Below are 23,346 nucleotides of genomic sequence, written 5' to 3'. Positions count from 1 at the left end.
TGTATAATATTCCCTAATGTGTTTACCACATACTTGCTAAAATCTCTTAATTCATCTCATTCCATCATACAATAATTGATTAATTACGAATAATTGACAATACGGCAATTTGAAGCTGTTTCCGAGGATGCAGCGTAGTTAACGTCATGCAATCGGGTCTTGTACACAGCCCCCTTTGATTTTTGTATAGAAATAAAAATAAATTAAAATATAAATTGTATGACGCGTGAGAAATCTGAAACCCCCTCCCCCCATGAACCTTTATGTAATAAATTGATGGCCCCTAAGGATATTATTTCCATCTATTAAATGTAAGGACTAAAGTATATGATTATCTCTGGGATTATTCATAAGGAACGGTCGCATTTCCCAAGTGATCCATTTCATTCATAATTTTCTTGTCAATTATCGCAGTCATGATCATTGATTAGTTGCGAGTTTGGTGATGCATTCCCTATTACGGACATCATTTTCATACTACAAACAGATCACCCAAAACTCTTTCTCTGTTTATTTGGAGAGCAAAAGTTACCGCCCATGCTTCTTCTTCCATCGACCGGTTCTATCGGTGTTGAAGTGTTAACCGAATCAACCAAATAATAACACTCAATATCCATAATAGATCAGAATTGACATGCAACAAATAGTTTAAAAATTGATTAGATTTTTAGATTTCTAGGTAAATCTTTCATAAGTTCGTGACGGCCCAAAATCAGGAAATAGAAGAAGCTAACGTTATCCAACGTCAACTTGGCGGTCGTATCTCGGAAACAACCTCTTACTTTTTTTAATGTTTCAACATTAGGGTATATTTGATATTAAACTATTTAAACACACAGAGTGATCAAAAATTTGAAGATAATCAAATTATCACGTATGGCGAAATAGGGAACCACCCTACACCTACCCTATGTCAATATTTTTAACAACATTCAACATTATTCTCACCAACATTTGTTTATAAAAACCTACAGATTTTCTGTGAATGACATTGATTCTTAAGAAATTCCGTACACCAGTTTCAGTATTCGGACTTTTCGGTTCGTGAATTATTTTTTACGCGAAGCACAAAATCCAATTTTGACCTTAAAATCAGCACTTTTGAACACTGTATTTATTTTAAGAGAGGCGTCGTTTTCTCTTGCGAAACCAAACGCGATTCGAGCGCGAGAACCACCGTCTCTCATCGTCCCGTCCATACTCGCAAGAGCCAATCGGTCAATAGTATATTGGAGATACACAGCGTGGCGGTAACCCTCCGCAATAAATATCTAAATACTCCCAAACAACTTGTTGCGCCTCTTCGCACGCTGGATAATGCTTGACCAACCAACCCCGGTCGGCGTGTGGTGGAGGCCGGTTTCGGGTTACCCTTTGCAGAGCGGAGCCCCTTGTAATAGGTACCTAGTGATAATCTGAGAAGCGCTTGTGCCGGTCGATGGAGATGGAGAGGAGATGATCTCCGGTGTCGGTAAAGCACGCTGCTTGGGAAACCAAGCATTCAAACTTCGATATTCGATGTAAGCTTACCTGGCCCACCAGTACAAGTGACATTTGAAGAGGGAAGCCCACAGGTGTGCGAGTGAATGTTGAACGTGATAAAAGAAAATTTAACCAATTTCAAACCCTTTCGCTTAGTTAGAGGTGGTGAAGAAAAGATGAGCTAGTGAGAATCGAAGTGTACAAAATTCAATTCAGTCAGCAGAATAATAACTAAACAAAGCTTGAAAAAATCTTGTAAATTTTGACACGGAGGTCTCCAGGCCGTTGTAACCAGAAAAAACATTCGCTAAATCTGTGCTCACCAGCTGGTTCCTACAGATAAACTGGGTACCATTCAAAAATTACGTCGAGAGGAGGGATGGTAGGAGATAAGTTTACAAAAGTATGATAGTGCATTTACAATTTTGGACAATACTTTTGCAACTTCTTCGATTTTTTATACAAAATGCTTAACATTAGAGCATTAGATTGACCGTTTTGAATACAATTTTCACAATTCTTCAGACATAACTTGAATTTCAACATATATTTTCATGGAGTTTTTTCCCAATCACGGAATCAATATTAAAAACAGTTTGTTAAATTTTTAAAACTGTTATTTTTTAAGAATTTCGTTTAATCAGCCCATAAATAACTAATTATACATAAACATATCAACTGATCATTTTGAAATAAAAATAAAAAAAATGCAAATATATTGTGAAAAACTGTATTAGGAATTGGAAAAAAAAACTTGACAGAGAGAGAGAGAAGGGGTATGGAAACCCAGAAATATGATGCACGTCATAATTCAACAAAACAAGACACAGAAACGTTACTGCTTCCAGTGGACTGTTAAGTCCTTTAAGGATGCACCACACTAGACAACGGACTACCATGCAACGCCCAGTGTCACAGTCGGAAAACGTTCCTGACAAAAAGTTATACGAACTGAAGCGGGAGTCGACATCCTTAGATCATTGCAATTAAATGCCTGGTAACACTAACCGCACGAATATAATGGCAATTTTACTCAACTCTGTTGTTTCGTGGATCAAAAATAGTATATAGTTTTAAACTTTTAGTTCTCAGAGAGCAATTTATTCTTCGGAGCAGTAACGAATTTAGATTTAGATACATGGGATCCAAGACTCCTGAAAAGTTGTGTCTAATTATTACCAAATTCAGTTGTTTCATTCACCGCTAATGAAAGCTTAAAATTGCAATCACCACTATATCATTTTGCCACATTCTCACAACATCATAAATAACAATTATTCAGCACACGCTTTTGCAGCCATTCTTCACTCTGGCACCCCACGGAGGGAAACACATTGTTCGATATAAAAACTGCAATTGGTCTCTAATCAAATGGCAACAGAGGGCTAATTAAACAGTTTATGCTGCACACTGGTTGCAGTGCCTTCCGTCCGATTCCAAGACTCACTGCTGAGACGCGAAACAGCAACACCAGTCAGTGCCCGCCATTATCCGATCAGAAGACAATAACAAACCTATAACAAACATTTACCAGAATGAGCTATAAAACTTCGACTTTTTTGACTTTCTATTATATGTACATTGTACAAGTATGAAGACCTGATGAAGACCATTTTATGCTAGCATAACAGAACTAGCTGTCAATAAACTATACTTTTTAGTTTTTATATAAAAAATATGACCAAAAATGGGAATCACTTTTGTTATGCAATGCATTCTCAAAAAACTTATTGAACTTTTGAAATAGTTTTATAATGTTGTATTATGCTTTTAGTATATTACTTCGGTTTGTTATTATGCATGTGTTATTCATAGTAATATAAGGTATTGATTTCTGTTAATTTGCCTCTTATTACCACCATACGAAGAGCATACTATGGTTTGCAGATATTTGTCATGTTCTGCTGCTCGGGCAGCACTACGTATGTACAAAATATACCATCATTTAACCAGCTGCGTTGTATCGTCCGTCCCAGAAAAACACAACAACAATAGACAGTTAACATCAATTCGTCTTTTTCTTGCCACCCATCGTGGAAGAAAAGCAAAAGTTGCCAAGAACGATAAATTGTAGTCGAGTGATTACGCTTTAGGTGCGCTTGAGCGACCATTGGTTGCATTCTGATGCAGTGCAAATTGATGCAAATGAATAATTAATTAAGCGAGATACACCCGCTTATACTCCGACTGCGTTTTGAAACATAAGGCAAATGGGAAATGAACCAGTGAGTTCGTGGTCAGAACGTGAAGTTCCAAATAGCCGTAGCGATTAATGCTCGACTATTCGGCAAAACCGTGCTGAAACAAATCAGTTTTTAGGCGCTGAAGAATACGAATCAACAAGGTTTGTAATATTTTCGTTTCTATAAAAGTACTTTTTGATTATTTGGAAAAGTATTATATCTGGCCATTTAATCAAAACGACGAATTTTGTATCAATGATGCAAGCATGTACAAATACTTGATTAATTCGTGCGATCTATATCAAACTATATCTTATACATTAGTCCCACTTTGCAAGCTCGGTGGATTGAATTACCAGAAAGTTCAATAAATTATACTTTAAATTTAACTTAAACATTAGAAAAACTATTACTTAATACAACTTAGACGACCTGGATACATGCTGTATCATACAGCTGTACCACAAAGTTGTGACGTGTTGGAAAATTTTTGAAAGAGGAAATGTATTCTGCAATCCTAAATTTACTGAACGATGAAACGAAGCCAAACCTCAAAGTTTCAAGAGCACAAATCAGAGAAGGAGAAGCTGAAAATTTGATGGATTTGTCACTCGCCGGTGGTGGCCAATCGATCAAGTTTTCAGCTTGAATGGAAGTATGGTTTTTCAGATTTGTGCTCTTGAAAATGTGAGGTTTGTCTTTGATTAATCTTCACCTTAAATCTTTGAGGAACGTGAAATGATTAATTTTGTTCAGCTGTGTTATAAACACAACTTCTTCCTTAAATAACACAAGAAATATTGGATTTGGCAAAGAAGAGGCCAGATTTACAAAAGTGGGGGCTCTTGTCTTGTAAAAGTCTGCTTCCCAAAAAGCTTCTTGATTCTTTTGAATGGACTAAGCGACAATTTCCTTAACAACTTTTCTGATCAAGCCTAAGTTGCCAATCATTCGTTTTGGAAGCCACGATGACAACGCAACGTGTAATTTCAAAGTAATAAAATGTTGTCCTCATAGCTAATATTGATTCAAAAAAGTACCATTATAGAGCATAGCATAGCATAACATTAACGGTTGTACGAATCGTGGGTGGCTGTGCGGTTGGGTGACAAAACGTCGAATCCCAAAACGTCTAATGCCAAAACGTCGAATAGACAAAATGTCGAAAGGACAAACGACGACAAAAAATAAAATCTGCAAACAACGTTGAAAATTTGCTGCTTTCGCCGTTTTGTCCCTTTCGACGTTTTGCGATTCGAAGTTTTGGCATTCGATGTTTTGGCCTTCGACGTTTTGTCCTTCGAAATTTTGTCCCTAAACCTGGCTATACAATCCTCAGCTCTATCGGTTATGAGAAATCTACATTAGACTGGCCCAGCTCAGTATGGGATAAAACTAAAGTTATATTATTCCATGAAGCACCCCTCAGGATTATTCCTTTCGATTAGAGGAAGACTACCCGAAAATTTCAGCACATTTGGTCGTTCCATGATCTGGCGCATTTGAATTGAAGTTAACATGGGATTTTAAGCTCAAACATATGGGAAACAGCACATCATCGCCTGTCTGGGTTAGGAAAATTGTTGAGCGCGTTCAATTGAACTCAGAATGTCAAAAACACTACTTGATACTATAGCGAACAATATTGTAGAAGGTTGTATCATGATTAAAATTGAGAAAGTTGGTGTTTCATCTATCTGAAGTAGATTTGCAATACTGCTTAGTATTTCTTCAACATAGCTGGGTGGTAGCCACTAAGCGCATCATAGCCACCTATGACGCTGGGCGAGCTACGGCACAAGGTGCATGCGTATGTGTGATTGTACGGGAGTGCCGATCTAAGCTAAACTTTCAACAACCGAAAAGTTAATTAAAATTATGTTCATTGGGGTATCAACTAGTGTATTTGTCATTCTGGGCTCAATTGAACGCGATTAACTAGTATACCGAACGAAACAGTGGCATAGGGTCAATTTTCTATATATTTGAAACGAATATACCATACAAACTTCGAATTGAATGCGCCAGCTGGGGGAGGAACCAAATGAGTTGAAATTTTGAGAGAGCTTTTTTCTTACCCTAAGGCACATATCTAGAGGGTGCCCCGTTGAGTTTTACAAGATTTTTGTTTTAGGGCCAGTCTAATCTACATGTAGTGTCGCAAAAAAACCTTTGGAATCAACGTCTTTTCCTACATAATAGAGATAAGCAATACAAGCATTACATTGAACACCTGGCCACGTCCTTACAATCTCTGGGGAAGGGAAGGAATGTTAGTTCAACGTCTACTTAAGAAGATACAGGGAACCCACACTATCTTCATAGTTCCACTTGTTTTCCTCTTCGACCTTTTATCCTTTCGGTCTTTTGTCTTTCGACCATCTATCCTTTCGACTCTTTGTCTTTAGACCTTTTGTCATAGATTAAGTTGTTCCATTCAAACACATTTCAAAGGCTTGAAACGCTTCAGAAACTCGCTCTTTTCCTCGAACTAAAAACAAGAGTAAGAAGAAGAACAGGTGCTCCGCGCAACAATTTTATTTCAAAAAGAGCTCCGCGAACCGAAAAGGCTGAAAACCACTGCTCTTGTGGAATTAAATGGTAAAGAACTAAATTCAAAATCGAGGCACAAGGCGGCCATTCGATTTATTTCGAATATTTCAAGCATAATTTTTCAAAACGACGTATCTAACACTCGGAAGGATTAGAGGAAAATGCGCTGTAAAGCATTTTGAATCCAGTCCAAAACGTTTTGCTTCTTTATATTATGTTTAAATATTTCATATTTTATAGTATAGTATAGCCTCTCCACATCTCGATATCGAACGAACCATCGAGATAGGGAGGGATCGAGACATAGAACAAATTTGTAAGGAACACTAGATTGAAAATAACTCCGTTACCAGGAAAATTAAAAACAAACCGATGTCGTCTTCGCAAATTGTTTTAAATCTCTAAAATATAGTCTAGTAACCTTTGATAATGGGTCGACATACAGAGTGAAAATTGGGAACGAAAATCACATCGAGATAAGGAGATATCGAGATAAGGAGGATATCGAGATACGGAGAGTTTTCATGATCGAGATACGGAGAGTTTTCATGTACGCAGAACGAAGGGACCGAAAAAATCATCAACATAGGGAGAGATATCGAGATGTAAAACATCGAGATGTGGAGAGTCGACTGTATAGATACAACTATATATACAACTATACCTGAGAGAGACTCGCGAAAAGAAAAAATTTCTACGTCATATGCAGCCCAGATTCCGCTGTCACGAAACGTCAAATGCAGCCCATGGTTTTTATGGCTGAAAAAATGAAAAGTATTGTATTCAAAATAAAGTACTATTTAATACCTCAGTCAGCGGAGCAGATTTTCCATAGATAATGATGAATCTAGACACAAGACTAGTTATTTATAATATCTGCTACGTTTGCTGGCATGAAATTTCACTCAAAATGCCGTTTATGCTTCGGTGTGATGCAAACGCAAAATTTTTTTTGCTGAGATGATCATGTGAAAGTTTGAACGGATTGCGCAAGATTGATATAAACACTGAGTGGAATAAGAAAAAACTCAGCAATCGCAGAAAAAGAAGACCGTCTTCGCGAGTCTCGTCTCAGATCGATATCATACTTTGATTGTTACATACATCTTGCTTGAAGCGTCGTTTTGACAGTTTGTTTTGCACTTGCGTCACACCAGATACACCGGCATTTCTGGACAAACATTTGAAAGGGGCTCATCGACAATGGCAAACAATGGCTTTGTAAGAAGCTGTTCAGCTTAATTCAATTCGATCACGCTCACCAATACCACTATCAAGATGAGCTAACGCTAATCTTCCTGAAAGTTTAGTTAGTTTGCATGGGCGGGCTTAAAAAGGGCGCAATAGCAACGTTTCTGAAAAAAGCTCAAGACCAGCATGACCAGAGAGGTTTCCTTACCAGTGTTGTATAAAATACAACAGCAGGACGGCTGAAGTGTTGAAAGTTTATATTTTAATTGTTTAGTCGTGATTTGTGAATGCCTTCAATATATGGGGCCCTATGGCGTGAATTTTATACCCAGGATATCTAAATTAAACCATTTTTTAATGAATGTAAATGGTCTAAACGTAATTGAAGCAGTGGCGTAGCTAGAGCTTTTGAAGCCCGATACGGAGGTAGATATGGGGGCCCCTCAAATAGAAGTTTACAAAATATGCCTTTCATTATGGAATTCATTCGTACCTTCAATATTTTTTTAATTTTAAACTTTTGGAAGAAAATTTCGTGATTTTAAGATCAATAAATATTACTCCGGTAAAACGTCTTGTGGAATCGAAAACTAAATATTTGAAGCAATTGCTTCAGAAGCTTCTATATGTTTCTGTTTGGATAATTAAAGTTATTCATGGAAAACTTTCTGTATGCTGCACGGTTAGCTCTTTGAAGACTTTTTTTTCTGTTTTGGAGCGTCTTGCTGGGTAGTGCTTCGTGAAGCCCAAGCAGGACAGTTTTTACATTCAAAAATGGAATAGTGAAAAGTGAAAAATGAAAAAGTGATTTGTTTGATTTGTGTCCTCAGTACTGTTGGTTTTTGGCTGCCCTAAGTTCACCGAACCATCCGGAAGTGACAGGCAGCACATAAATTTAGAGAATGAATCCGGTGAGTTTGTTCCAGTATGATACTTTTTCTTTTGTGAGCCTTCCGGATCGTTTTTGTCCGCGTCGTGGAACTTCTGATCGTTTCTTGAACGGAAAATGTTATTTTCGGAGTTTGATAATTATGTTCAGATTGCGCATCTGTCCGGGCGGGTGTTACGCAACTAACAATCGGTTGTGGATGCTTTTTAACCGTTCGATGACCCTGGAGGGATCGATTCTGCTTTTCGTATAATTTTGAGCAGAAAAACCGACTGTGTTATCCTAGGGTGTTTAGTTCGAACGCGCTTCCTTTCGTTTTTCGATTATCTAAAAATACAGTACCACCCAGTACAGTTTTTCAATGGGCACAGTACAGTTTTTCAATAGGCGTGATTTTTTTTTTTACGCGTATCGTTATTTTATACAATCCGATGACCCTGGAGGGATCGGTTTTGCTTTTTACTGATTATTGAGCAAAAATATTACTGCACAATCGACAAGCATTTCGCGAAATACTATTTATACTATAAATAAGCTATTGTTTTCTCTTTTGATTGCCGGCATTCAAAAGATTAATTTGAAAACGCTTAAACAACAAATATTTATGGTCTATCGCCAGCTTTCTAGGCGAATCCTGACAATATACCTTCCCCAACCTCCAACTCCGTAGCACTTATGAGGGTGTCGCTGAGTCGGTGGCCTCTCATTAAGTAAGTGCTACATCAACATTTCCTTCCCCAATCCCAAGTTACGGTAAAGATGGGCGTGGCCGGGAATAGCGATATTCATGCTTTTAGTATTCTTGTTTATGATTTGAACAAGGTATACTCCCCTGCCTTGTTCTTGAAAGTAGTCAGGATGAGATTATTAAAAAGAAACATGAATGTTGCTAGTATCCAATCTACGAAGTATACCGTAACTACGCTAACGCTAACGCTAACGGTTAGCTCTTTGAAGACTCGTGAAAAATAATCTTGGAATAATTCATATGAAAATAACTGGTGAAACCGCTGGACAAATTCATGAATTCTAGTATTGCACCAATTACTGAAAATTGTTTTGTTGTGCTTTTTAATGCAGGTCTAGGAGGCAATCAAGATAAAATGTTTTATTTTAGTATTGATGTTAATTTAGGAGGTATTCCCAGCGAAACTCATTAAGGTATCCTTAGTGAAAATTAGGGAATAAACCTTTGAAAAAAAAAAAACATGCAGAGAACACATTTTTCTGGAACTCTGTCAAAAATCTATAAGTTTTTGATTTTTTTTTTCTTGAATGAACTTCTAGTAAGGAATTTGTAAAGGAATACTTGGGAAAACCAGGGGGTTTCTTGGACAGTGGTTTTCATCTGGAAATGCTCAGAAGAATTCTTGGTGGAAATCTTGAGAAATTCATGAGATGATTCCTGTAGGAATTCTGAAAGAATCTTTGAAAAAAATAGGGTAAAAGTTTTCGGAATCTTTGTGGCAATTTTTTTGAATTTTTTGAAAATATTTAATTAATTTTTCAACGAAACGTAGGAGAAATCTCTGGATACGTTTAATTAAAAAAAATGCGGATTGAATCTATGTCATAATTTGATATATTTCAAAAGAAATATCATGATGAGTTATTTAAGGCCACCCGAGACTAAATTGGCATGATTTTGTTGGTTATTTCTGGATGATTTTGAAAATATTACCTGAAAGAATTTTGATTTACAATAAATTTCAACTAATCATTGGTATACAAATAGTATTCTTTTTTTCATGTCACCTCAAAAATTCTGAAGTTTTACAGGGGTGAAAAAAAACACAATATTGTTCTGTTTAACTTCATCAGGGTTATAACATATTCGAAGTTAAAGATGAAGCAACGACCCCAAGGACAACCTAAAAACTTGAAGAGCGTAAAATTACTTTTTTGTCACCAAAAAAAATTAAATTTGTAAAAATTACCTGCGTCATATGGTAAGGAAATGTGTACAAGCTTAAGCTCACCAATGCTCCAGATTTTTTGGATGCTCACAAACTAGATAAATATTTATGAATTGAAAGCTGTAATGAGATTCAACATTTTCAAAATACTTAAGCTCAGCCTACTTAAGTATCTACATCAAGCCGCGTTTAGCTGTAAGAAGGCTCAGTTCTCTCATGCGTACAATTGATTGGACAAGTACCGTTTTGATTCATATTACGGACACTTAAGACCTCATTGAAGTACAACTCCTTAAAAAGCATGTAATATAAACCATTCCGTATGATTCATCTTCAAAACACTTAACTTTCGAATGGTGAGTAAATATTTTGATTCCGCAACACGAATAATTTTTAATAAATAGAAATGTGTGGACTACTCATGATTCTTATTCCGGACGCTCCCTCACTTTTGCCTTATATTCCGGACACTTTGATTCGAATTCCGGACAGGCCAAACAAATCATAAATAGAAAAGTCAGATCATCAATTGAAATCGTCAAACCGCTAAAGGGACACCTAAGGTAGTGAGGCACTATAAATTTTCATGGATATCTATGGAAAAAGCTTATTAAAGCAAGTCTCTAAAGTGCAAACTTTTGAACGGCAAAAATTGAAACATTTCATGTGAAATGTTTCCCATACAAAGTAGAGTGTCCGGAATTCAAAGCTGTCCGTGATATGAATCAAAACGGTACAAGTAAAATAACTTACAAAACAAATATCTGTGAAGGCCTCCAGAATAAAGATACCCAAAGCCACGGTCCTCCGGGCTCCTTGGCCCAGGGGCTAGGTTAAGTAGCCCTAATGTATTACAAACAAGAGAATATCAAGGGGCCCCTGTACATCGCTGATCCAAGTCTACTTCAAAACTTATGCTGGCATACTCTATTTTTTTGTTTCATTCATTCAAATTGTCAGTTTCCTACAAACTATGTCAAACTTTTGCTATAATAAATCTCCACTGCAATTTCGGAACCCATAGGAGCTCGGGTCCCAGTGAGGACCGCACTCCCTTAGCTACGCTACTGAATTGAAGTGTAATATATTGAAGCATACAATGATCATACAGATTCAAAGCCCACATTTACACCATACTCCTGGACCTCCATCAAAGGTTACTGCTAAATGCACTTCGCATCCAACCTACCATCAAGCAATCGAAGTGCATAAATTTTCCCTCGTTTTCCCGCATCATACAAACAATAGGAAATTAACGCCTCCAAACTTACCTCGTACATTTCGATCTTCATTTTCGCCACTCTGCAGATGCGACTCGCCTCCAAATCGAATCGCTGCTTCGGCACCAAACGATCCCGGGCTCTCGGCGGGCTCCCCAGAACTGACCACTCTTCCGTTTCGCTATCGCTGGATGCTCCACCTGCTGCACTATCTGCGTCGTCTTCGTGCTCCTCCCGTTGCGATAGTCTTTGATATTCGACGCCAACCGTTACGGTGTTGCTTCTGTTCATTTTACACCCTCTCTGGCACTAGTTAGCGCTGTTGCTGCTGCACACTTGGTCATCAACGACAATGGCAACGACGATGACGACGATGAGTGGCTCATGTTTCAAATGGTACGAATCTATTGGGGAATTAGGGCCGTTCATATTACAAAAAAAAAGTCAGAAAAGCCGTATAGGCATCTTTTTTTAAGGCTCAAGAATCCATCATTCAATCATCAGCAATCATCGAAAATTGAAAACCAGTTTTTTCGCTCAAATCAAAAGAAATCCTCATGAAAATCTATCATTGCATTACTGATAGCAAGGGCAATGTAATGATAGAATTTCTTGAACTTTGTTTCAACTTTGAGCAAAAAAAACTGGTTTTGAAAATTTGTAAAATGATGATGGTTATTTTCCTCTTAAATCCTATGGATGAAAATATAGTGCTGACAAATTTTAAGCCATTTCGGTGATGATTCACTGGTGGCTCAAAGGCGATGTAGGTTCATATGGAAATAAAAAAGGAGAAATTTAGTAAAATGTTCTATGCACAGTAGTATTTATTTACAAGTACAATCATATCATTTCTAAGTCTAGAATTGTTGTGTTGAGAAGAAAATTGTCATAGAGAGTACTTAAATACTCACCGGTATTTAGAATACAGTATTTAAGGTAAAGATGAATCGAAGCCGAACTTCAAATTTTCATGAACACAAATCTGGAGAACCGAACACCCGTTTGAGCTGAAAACTTAATCGAATGGTCACCACCAGGTAGGTAGTGACCAATCGATAAGGTTTTCAGCTCAAACGGGCGTTTGATTCTCCAGATTTGTGCTCTTGAATATTTGAATTCATTTTCACCTTAAATACTCACCAAAATAGCTGAAAATTTGACAGGATTCTATTTCCATCATTACGATTGTAGAGAAGTCATTGGGATGGAATTTTTCAACATTTTTGTTTTTTGAACAACCCTATTAGGAGATTTATGCGTGTGAAGTTTGAAATTTTGCACAAAAACGAGCTTTTGATTGATTTGCGGAATATGGGAACGTGTCAACTTCACGCGTGCCCTCGTCAAACTGCGACAACAATTCCTACTCATTGGTACCATCGCCTACCAAATCAATGTCCACCGAATGCAAGAGATGAATCAAGATGCGTATAGCTGTTTGTCACCGCACTTCCAATTTTTATGTGCCCTATATGCGGAATATTTCGCACTTGAACAATACGGGAAGAGCGAATAATGCAATTATTACACCGCATGAACGATGAAATAGGTCAGATTGGGGATAGATATTTGAAAATGGTTTGGAAATTTCGTGGTTTTGTACACTAGCGGCAAGCTAATATAGAAATCTGCAAATACATCTGTGTGAAGTTCAGTTGTAGTTTGAGTTGCTATAGCGTTAATCAGTATCAAAAGATGTTTATATTTACCAACCACTAGTTAAAGCATATAGCCGACGAACAACTGTGTACATTCATAAAATACCAACATTTGTTCGCTTACTCAGCCCTTCCATATTTAGCTAGTATAACAGTACAGTTATCCCCCCATGTAGAATAGTACACAGCAACCACGTAAATGGAGTACCTAAACGTATACATATAGGAATCACAATGCGTTCATACCCAGATTCATCCAATATCAAAACTCGGTGTAGATGCATGATAGTTCATATCTTAACAAAAGCAACCTATAAATGAGCGTACCCAATCAGTGGATTACCACAATTACATCAAAATCTGTTACAAATAACATTTGTTTCATTTTTGTAGGAAGAGTTGATGGAGGAAATTATAACACAATTAAAACAAAATCAGTTGTAATAACAGAAGCTGTTTCAAATTTGTTTCCATTTTAAACTAAATAATAACACAATTCGTTATAAAAAATCTAAGATCAAAGAAATTACCAATTTTTATTATAATTTAGTTAGCAGTCGTCCATAAATGACGTAGCATTTGAGGGGGGGGGGGGGTGTCTTAACCCATATCCGCCCAGCGTCCTAAAAATAGGACAGAAGCCCCGAACGCCCAGCGTCCTATAAATAGGACAGTACTTGTAGAGCAAATATCTTGAAAATAAAGAGGTTTAGGAGAAAACTGTCTTGTGCAAAGTTGATCACAGGACTGCTGACTTCCACTTGGTAACTATTTTAATTCAGAATTAACTCGTCAGGTGGCGCACAGACACCAACAAATGTCGCATATATAAGCAACATATGAAACAACTTTCCAGCGTACAAATATTTGCTTCGTTTATATCTCAGTCCAGCGATGAGATACAAAACTAAATAATACCTATTCGCATAGAACCTTACAAATTCGGAAAACACTCCCAAGATGGCGCTAGTGAGCCAAAACATTATTTGCTTATATCTTAGCCCAGTTATGAGATACAAAAATGGTGTCTTCGACAAAGTTGAACAACTAAATATCACCTATTCGCATAGAACCTTATAAATTCGGAAAACATTCCCAAGATGACGCTAGTGAGCCAAAACTTTATTTGCTTATATCTTAGCCCAGTTATGAGATACAAAAATGATGTCTTCAACTAAGTTGAACAACTAAATAATACCTATTCGCATAGAACCTTATGAATTCGGAAAACACTCAAAAGATGGCGCTAATGGTCGAACATTTTGATTGTTTATATCTCAGTTCAGTGATGATATACAACGTTGGTGTCTTCGACAAATGTGTTTAACTGAATGAGATCTAGTCACCCGAAAACTTATTAGTTGGGAAATCACTCACTAGATTGCTCTAGTGGGCAAATATTGTATTTGCTTGCATCTCAGTTCGGTTATGAGATACAAAATTGTTGTCTTCGGCAATGTTGAACAACTAAATGATACTTAGTCACATAAAACCTCATAACACTCACAAGATGGCGCTAGTGGGCAAAGATTTTATTAGCTAATATCTCAGTCAAATGATTAGATACAAAGTTTGTGTCATGGACAATGTTGAACAACTAAATGAATCCTATTCGCCTAAAACCATATTAGTTCGGAAAACACTCCCAAGGTGGCGCTTGTGGTCAAATATTTTATTTTTTTTATATCAGTCCAGCGATGAAACTGAAAAAAATCGAACTCTCCAATTTGGTATCTTCGTCAAAAGTGTTCAGCTGAATGGGATCTATTCGCCCAGAAACATAGTAGTTTGGAAAATTCTCCCAAGGTGGCGCTAGTAGACAAACACATTATTTACTTTTATCTCAATCTAGAGATTGGATACAAAGTTAGTGTTTTTTGACAAAGTTGGAGAACTGAATGAGACCTATTTGCCTGGAATCTTATTACTTTGGAAATCACCTAAATGTCACTACTGGGCACACATTTTTTTCGCTTATATATCAGTCTACTGATTAAATCCAAAGAAAGCTATTCGCCTAAAACCTTCTAAGTTCGGAAGTCATTGTCATGATTGAAGTCCAGTGATGAAAAATTTGGTATCTTCGAAAACGATGATCAACTAAAGGAGATATTTTCGCAAAAAAAAACATATTAGCTGGGAATTGCTTTTATGTGCGAAACATCAAGGAAACAACCTATAAGAAATTGGTCTGCCTAGATCAAAACAATGGATACTTACTATCGATTCGAGCAACAATCGCTTATTTCGGATGCAATGCTCCTTACATTTTTAGATGAACCTTGACACCATTTACATCTTTTGAAGGGAGTGAAGAACAAAACAAACGGCAAATTGACTTATCCATCCATGAACTGAACTCCAATGGTGAAGGGCGGCTGTCAAATTGGAGTAAAATTGAATAGCCGCCAACCTAAGTCCAGAACCAGTTTTATGACTTAAACGTGGAAAAGTAAAAATAATTATTCGCAAAATTACAGGTAATAAACTGCAGTACGTTGTTGCCAATTTAATCAGAAAATTCTACTTAATTCCCAAAATGAAAGTTTTCGAGAAAATTGATTACGGCTTCACCATTGTTTGGTCGTAGTTTTGTATGGCTGTTTACCTTTTAGAACCAGCGACGCGTTGAGGTAGCAGTAAAGAGCCTTCCTTGCTGAACTCACTCGGTCCAAAAATTGTGACAAACAAAAACGCTTCCGTATGCTCCCCAGGTATTCTGGTCAGCTCTAGTGTCAAAAAGCTTGGACCGCGTGGATTCGGTACTATCGGTGAATAAGACTATATGCATCAGTGATGCAGTAACTTAAACGTTATAGCCGAATAATGATGGCTTCAAATATTCACTGTAAAGCATGTAATAGTTGGAGTCCAATATTTGACTGTCATTGGACTGAAGGACTAACTTTTGATCAGCACTAACGAAATTCTGATATTGCCAAATATAAATTTCGATCATTGTCAGATCAGAGTCACATTGTATACTGATAACTTGAGCCAAAAAAAAAAATTTGATAGTTATGTTTCCATTATCAGCTGGCAAGTTTTATATAATCTTTTTGAAGACTATTCTGAAACATCTGTAGGTTTTTTTTCTAAATTCTAAATTTGATGTAAGATTTTATTTTGTTTTTGGTATAAATGGCTTAAGTGTGCATTATTGTACATGTACATGTGTGGAAATGTATGTATGTCTATATCTTACTTACGTGGTAGAGCAAAAAATTGAATTGAAGTCACTAAATGATTTAGTTCTGACATGCACCTTTCGCCTCTGAATTTTTTATTCTTTATGTTGCAATTTCTTAATCAGCGTACGTCCATAAATTACGTCACGCAAAGTTTTGCCATATTTATCCTCCTCAATTTTCCTCTGTATCACATTTTTTGTATGGATTTCAATTTTTATATGGGTAGTCACGTTTCATTGTAACCTCCTCCTTCCTTTTCTGTACGTGACGTAATTTATGAATTACCCCTCACCAGCAGTTTTTTCCAACTTGTTTACATTGTAATGGGTCGAACTGCATGAAAATATATTTGATTAATTTCGAAAATAAACTTATAGAACAGCTAGATATGGACGACACACTTTCAAGAATTTTTTCGGATCCCCACCATAGACTTGAAATTTTTTGGTGAAATAAAATTTAATTTATGGGAATACGACTATGAGTAACAAAAACGGAGCTGAATTCCAATTGTGAGATACCTTGGGCGTTAACAGGTTAACGGATTTGTGACGATCTGTGACAAGGAGGAGGGAGGGATCCCAACCGGTGGATGAAGCATTTTGAATAATAGCGCTGAAAACAATGACAAATAGTTTTTTATCAAACTTCTTTACCTGAATTATTAAACTTAAGTTATGAAATGATGATTTAGCTTCAATACATAAATATGATAAAATTAAAAATTTACTAAGAAATTTTCAATTTTCCCGACAATAAAGCAGATTTTATGAAGCTTTAAATTGTTATGTGAATATTATATTGTATTAGTGTCCAAACTATGTTATTTATAAATAAAATAAATAATGTTAGATATGTTAAGTAAAATCAATGCACTTTTTCAAGTCGATGAAAAATATTGTTTTTTTTTTCATTTGTTAACAAGACATAGAATCAACTGTTTTTGTTTAATTCATATTTTCGGTTGGAGCTTTATTTCCTCAAAAGAATATAATATGCTCATAGGCAAATATGCAAAACAATATATTTATTCAGTGCGTTCAATGTTAAAGGTAATCTCCACTCAGTCAACTCAACGATTTTTGTTAATCCTCCTATCATTAAGGTTTTTAAATCACTCGGTAATTCAGCAAAAGAGCATTTTTATTATTTTATTATGAGTTGTGTAGGAATATTTCAGTATGGGTGAAGGCGATTAAGTTTAGTTGAAATTTCAATAAAGATGATTGTACAAAAATAGCTAAATTTTGGAAACATTCCAAAAATTGCAAATGTACTTTTTTTTCTTTATTTGGCCACTGTTTGATGAATGGATTTGAATTTATAGAACAATGACGGCATTCCAAATTGAGGTGTTTTGTTGATCATTTTCTCTGAAATCACAAAAAAATAAAAAAAATCCTGTTTCTGTTTAACATATTGTGAATTTTCTTGGAAGATGGATTTGAAGGGACATTGCTTGAGCTGATTTGAAATCAGCGGTAAATTTCTAGGGGCACTCCAATACATTCAGGCGGTATAAATATCTTCTAACTCAATAGGATTGTGGTCCGCAGATACTCACGATTAACATAAAACATCTGTGAAGAGACGATTTTAGATATAACCATTACATTGAAGTCCAGTTTCGAACACATTTCTATATATTTGATTGAAATCAAAGTAATTGGAAACTTTACCAAAATCAAATTTTCCAAGTATGCACTAAACTCCCCTGCTTCCATCCAGCTCGTAGCATAACTAACATAAAAAAAATGTCAAAAGGAATCAAAACAAACCACATCAAAATCGTGGTAGTGAAAAGGCAATCTCACGTACGTGTTGCACCAACGGCAACGGTGTATACAAAAATTTTAGAGTGCCAGTCGATTTCGAATACATCTCTCTCTCTTTCATCGACCGACGATTTGGACGGCAATTTGAGGAACGGTGGCTTAGAACCGCCGTGTCCAATCTGGAAATCTTCGTACAATATTATAAAATATTTCGAACCCTTACTCATTGCTGATCAATCCGAATAAGATTTTTATCTTTTTTCTACATATTCAGTTGTAAACTTGTTTTAGATTTTAACAATAGCAAAATTACTACAAATTACATTGAACCTAAATTGACTCAATGAGATTTAAACTTATTTCTTGTATTAGCTAGTTTAAACTGTATACCAAATGATTTTTAGCGCTACGGTATATCAAACTATCATTCGTCAGGTTATCCTAAAAATTCAGAAATATTTTATATCAAACTTTGTTTTGAATTTCTGGATTTTAATGATTCATTTTTGCCCAATCGCTGAAGGCAACAAATAAAAAAAATAAAGGAGGGGGGGAACGTTGCTTGATATGCTACGTATTTTCCAAGAGAAGTTTCAGCATTTGTGAATAAATGCTGCGAGGGGGGAGGGGTGTAAAAAATCAGTGAAAAAATGCTACGTCAATTATGGACGGCCCTTTATGGAAAATAACAAAACGAGTAATAATTTTGTTTGATTTGAAACATAGTAAGTTATGTTTTTTGTTAAAATTATAACATATTTTGTTAGTGTAGAAGAAATTGTGTTATAATTTTTGTTATTTTAACTACTAACCAGCCAGAATTAAAACACACTTTGTTAGAAAAAATGCGCTATTTGAGTAACAAAAGCTGTTACAACTCAGTTGTTATCCACTGGTCGGGTAGCCAGAGAATGCAAGGAGGATAAATAATTCTTTTGGGATTCATGAATAACACCATAAACTCATTTTAGGTACCGTGAAACGGGGTAACTTTGAAAGATTTATCGAAGAAAACTTGAATATTTATTAATGCTGTTTCAAAGAAATGTAATACAGGTCGGACTCGATTATCTGGAGACTCGATTATCCGGGGACTCGATTATCCGGGATTCGATTATCCGGAATTTTAGACTCGATTATCCGGAATTTTTTTTCTGATGCTCTTGTTTTTTTTAATTTTTATGCATACATCTGAGATTATTTGGTATTGCAATATAAAATATGAATGGTTTTGCAATTTAGAACGTATTTAAGAAAAGGAGGTTTGAAAAAGTGGGTTTTTGTATATGCTGGTCAAAATTTTTTTTCTTGTAATGACCCCTACTGTTCCTAGAAAAAAAATCTGGCTACACAACCGCATCATACAAATAAAATAACGTAAAAAGATAATATTTAAGTTCTTTTATCAAAGATAACAATTTTTTCTTAGTGATTCGAGTATCCGGAGGATTCGATTATCCGGAGTGAAAAAAAAATCGATACTCCGGATAATCGAGTCCGACCTGTATATATTTTTAAAACAAATAATGGTATCCTAACTATCGACTGCAGTTGATAGATTGCCAAAAGATTTATTCTGAATGTATATATAATGTTTCATATAATCGAAAGTCTGTTTTCTGTTTTGGGGTAAATTTGATAATGGAGTATAAATCGAACAAAATCGATTGAATTACGGAACATTTATCGGGCGTTGCGTACCTCTAGGCGTTTAACGCTATATGGAAATTTCTGACTTAGAATACAAAAATGGCCCCAGTTTGCAAAAATGATTTCCGCTAAGAGATTTGAGACCGAATTCATGTTCAAGTACAACTGTCAAGGATAAGTAACGAACTCATTATGACTTCATCCAATAGTGATCGTAAAACAAATTGTTTGTGACCGTTTTAAAAATGCTAAAATCTTATAAATTTTTAATAATTGCATATAAATCCTCAAATGTACTTGATTCCAACGAAAATAGCTTTCGCATTCGTTTTGCTTAACTGATTAACAAAACTTTGTTATTTCGTTTAGTATATTGTGGGTCTCGCACTATCAAAGCTACCCGCATTATCAAAGTTAACCCGTTTAACGGTACTCTTCAAAAGTTCCGTTTCCAGAAATTTTCTTTGGAATTTCTTGATTAAATGCAACTTTAGACTAATCAAACAATTTGTTCAAGTATGCTCCTGAGAACACCCCTAATAACTATTTCAGAGATTCTTCCAGATGTTATGCTTCTGGAATTTTATAGAATTCACACCAATTTTAATTATTTAAGATGATTCTTCCACCTGAAACTGCTAAAAATATCTAATAATTTCTAAAGAACTTTTTTTAGGTATCGATTAGAAATTTTACTAGTAATATCTTCAAGAGTTTTCTCAAGAAAATTGTTCTACGGATTATTCAATATATTTCGACTTATACCGTTTTTGGATACTATCCTAGGAATTTCCTCAGAAATACCGTTTGAGTTTAGAGTTTACAGGAGGATTTCGTTTTTTTTCTCAAAATTGACTGTTTCTAAAACTTCTAAGTGTTGTGAGTCCGGAGAGAGAAACCGGCAAGCCAATCTAAAGGTTGGATCAGCAGAATCATACCAGAAATAATTCCAACACAACTTCATCACTTGAAACACTTTACAAGACCGGCGTGTCATTCGTCTCTACCCGTTTGCTCAATTTTTCATTGCTACTGGAGCTATAAGCCCTTCAGCTTATTTGATAATTTCTATAGTACTCCGCACAATCCCTACATTCTCCTTCTGATCTACTCTTCTAATAGTAAGATTATTTAATCACATGTTGTCTTTGAGTTCATTCATACTAAAGAAAACATAAATGTATTACAAAAATGTGAGAACATTTTGTTTCTACATTATCATCATCATCATCATTCCTCACTCCTCATTCCTCATTTCTCACTCACCACTCTTTAGTACTCACTCCTCACTAATTATTCTCCACTCCTCACTCCTGATTCATCATTCCTTACTCCGCATTTCTCATTTCTCATTCCACTTTTCTCATTCCTTATTCCACATTCTTCATTCCCTTTCGGGGGAATTGCTTTACCCTCTCGGAGGAGTTGCTTTACTTTCTCGGGGGAATTGCCAATCTACCTAAAGGCTGGATCAACCGAACTGCACCAGGAGCAATTCCAGCACAACTTCATTACTCGAAACACTTTACACGACTGAAGTGTCATTCGTCTCTTCCCGTTTGCTTAGTTTTTCCCTTCAATCCCTACAGTTAAGTTAAAACATTACAATGATAGCAGAACTTAAATTACGTTTGGCATTTGTTTTCGCTGCCTTATGCTCTAGTTTGCTGAGAACTAGTGCTATGTATGTGGTGCCAATCTCAGTTAAATGTTTTGAAAAACGCTGATATTCATGGATCAATTTTCAAAGGTGCAGAAGAAATCATTAATTTTGTATGATATATGGAGGAGGAGAGATTTCTTAGGCAGCGTCCATTTATTGCGTAACGCTAAATTTGGAATTTTTTGTGTGGGTCAGACAATTTGCTATAATTTGTGCAATTTGAATTTGGGCATTTAGGTTTGCTACCGTCCACCATTACTTTCCATAATATCAAAAATAGTGGTGAAAGATACTGTTCAAAGAGGCAACCAATCAAATAAGCAATATGAACTAGGCTGATAAGGGAACTGGAAATACAATGCTAGTTTTTGAAAACTTGTTTTCAAGTTGTAGGATTCTTCCTGCCCAAGTACACACAACACATTTCAAATTAAATTTCATTTTTTTAATGTTCTTCCGAATGCTATTTTTTCATTTACATTTCTTTTTTTTTAACACAACACGACATTCGGGACTAAAAATGGAAGATTTAATGGCAATAGAGATTTTACCAAGAACATAATCCAGGGATTCCTACAGGATTTCTCTTGAGGATTTCTCAAAAAGTTCCGCGAAAGCATTTTAAAATTACCAAAAATTACCTCAAGTGATATAATTTGATTTCCTACAGAAATTATATCTGATACATATCGCATTTATTTCTCCATAAATAAATTCTACGATTTCTAAAAAAAACATTACGATTTTTTTTTTTTTTGTATAGATTTTATGAACCCGTATAGGCCTGAGCGAAAGCAAAATTACTGAAATTCTCACCGCTCAGCGAATACTTGTAGAATTTCAATAACATTTTGTGAGTATACTCGTACATATATCTAGTTTATAAAAGTGGCCAGATGAACTCGGGGTCAGCTTAGTTTTTTTCTTTCACTCAGATTTAGACGGGTTAAGAATCCCCAGGTAAATTTTCAAGAAAGTAACCGATGCTAAAATCCTTGCTGGAATTCAGGGAAAATTTAGCAGAGTCCCAGAAAAATAACCACGAGTAAAGCCTAAAGAAATATGTTGAGAATATCTCAAGAAGCAAGTGAGATAAAATTAAAATAAAATCCTCCTCTCGAAACCGTCTTACGTGGAAACAACTTAAATGAAGCACGTCCTACATGGAAAGATAGCTGTACGTACATACCGGGAACTACTAGTCGATGGCTTGGTGCGATAAGAAAAAAAAACGCATCATGTTGTTTGATGTGTAGAAGGAAACTCTGGTCAACGGAGACGCAAAAACAGTAAAATCATTATGCGTCTGGTAAAATTTGCATCAACATCAAAAGAGAAGAATATTGAGAATGGGAGCGTGTTTGTTTATCAGCAACACGTTGTTCACTTCAGTCGATGGATAAGAATGTTCAACAACGGAAGGAATAATTAGGCTAGACATGAACTAAAATGTTTTTTGTCCTTTTGGAAGGATTTACATAAGATCGGTTCAATGGCACTTTATTTAGGCCTGTTCCTAGGAAATTTAAGTTACTTTACACATCTGATAGTATTATTGGGAATTTTATATGATTTTTCCAGGTTTTATTACTGGAACTTCTCTATGGAAATACCAGGATACCTTCGATGACTGGAATTTGTTGATTTTTGGATTCCAGGCACTTCTGAATTCTCACAGCGATTCCATCAAAGGTTTCTTCAGGGAGAAACTTACGTGTTAAATATTTGGAAGAATGCGTGGGAGAATTTCTTAGGGAGCTCCAACGTACCTCTTACTTGTCAAATCGAGTTCTCCGGTCAACCAGATCGATTCTTATCGATTCTTCAGACTTTTTTGTTTTCAATCAAGAATGACACAAATCACAATTTATCAAGTTTTTTAACCAGTCTAACTGCATTTCTTGCTGTACGGTCCATGCCGTTGGACCAAAGATGAAACGCCAACCACGACAAAAGAAATACCCTTCGATAG

The 23,346-nt window shown here is 35.9% G+C and overlaps 1 protein-coding gene across 1 annotated transcript in view; it reads right to left on the bottom strand.

Moving 5' to 3' along the window:
• The window catches only part of LOC5574074 (venom dipeptidyl peptidase 4), a 95,684-nt gene that overhangs the window by 64,884 nt on the left and 7,454 nt on the right, over window positions 1–23,346 (bottom strand). The window contains exon 2 of the mRNA XM_021853326.1: window positions 11,486–11,838. Within this exon, the coding sequence (XP_021709018.1) occupies window positions 11,486–11,725 (240 nt within the window). The 5' untranslated portion in view covers window positions 11,726–11,838. The remainder of the gene's footprint in view (window positions 1–11,485; window positions 11,839–23,346) is intronic.

Source organism: Aedes aegypti, chromosome 3 (genome assembly GCF_002204515.2).
Source record: "Aedes aegypti strain LVP_AGWG chromosome 3, AaegL5.0 Primary Assembly, whole genome shotgun sequence".
Taxonomy (NCBI): Eukaryota; Metazoa; Arthropoda; class Insecta; order Diptera; family Culicidae; genus Aedes; species Aedes aegypti.
The sequence above is the reverse complement of the archived record's forward strand: the minus strand, read 5'-3'. Positions and strand labels throughout refer to the sequence as shown.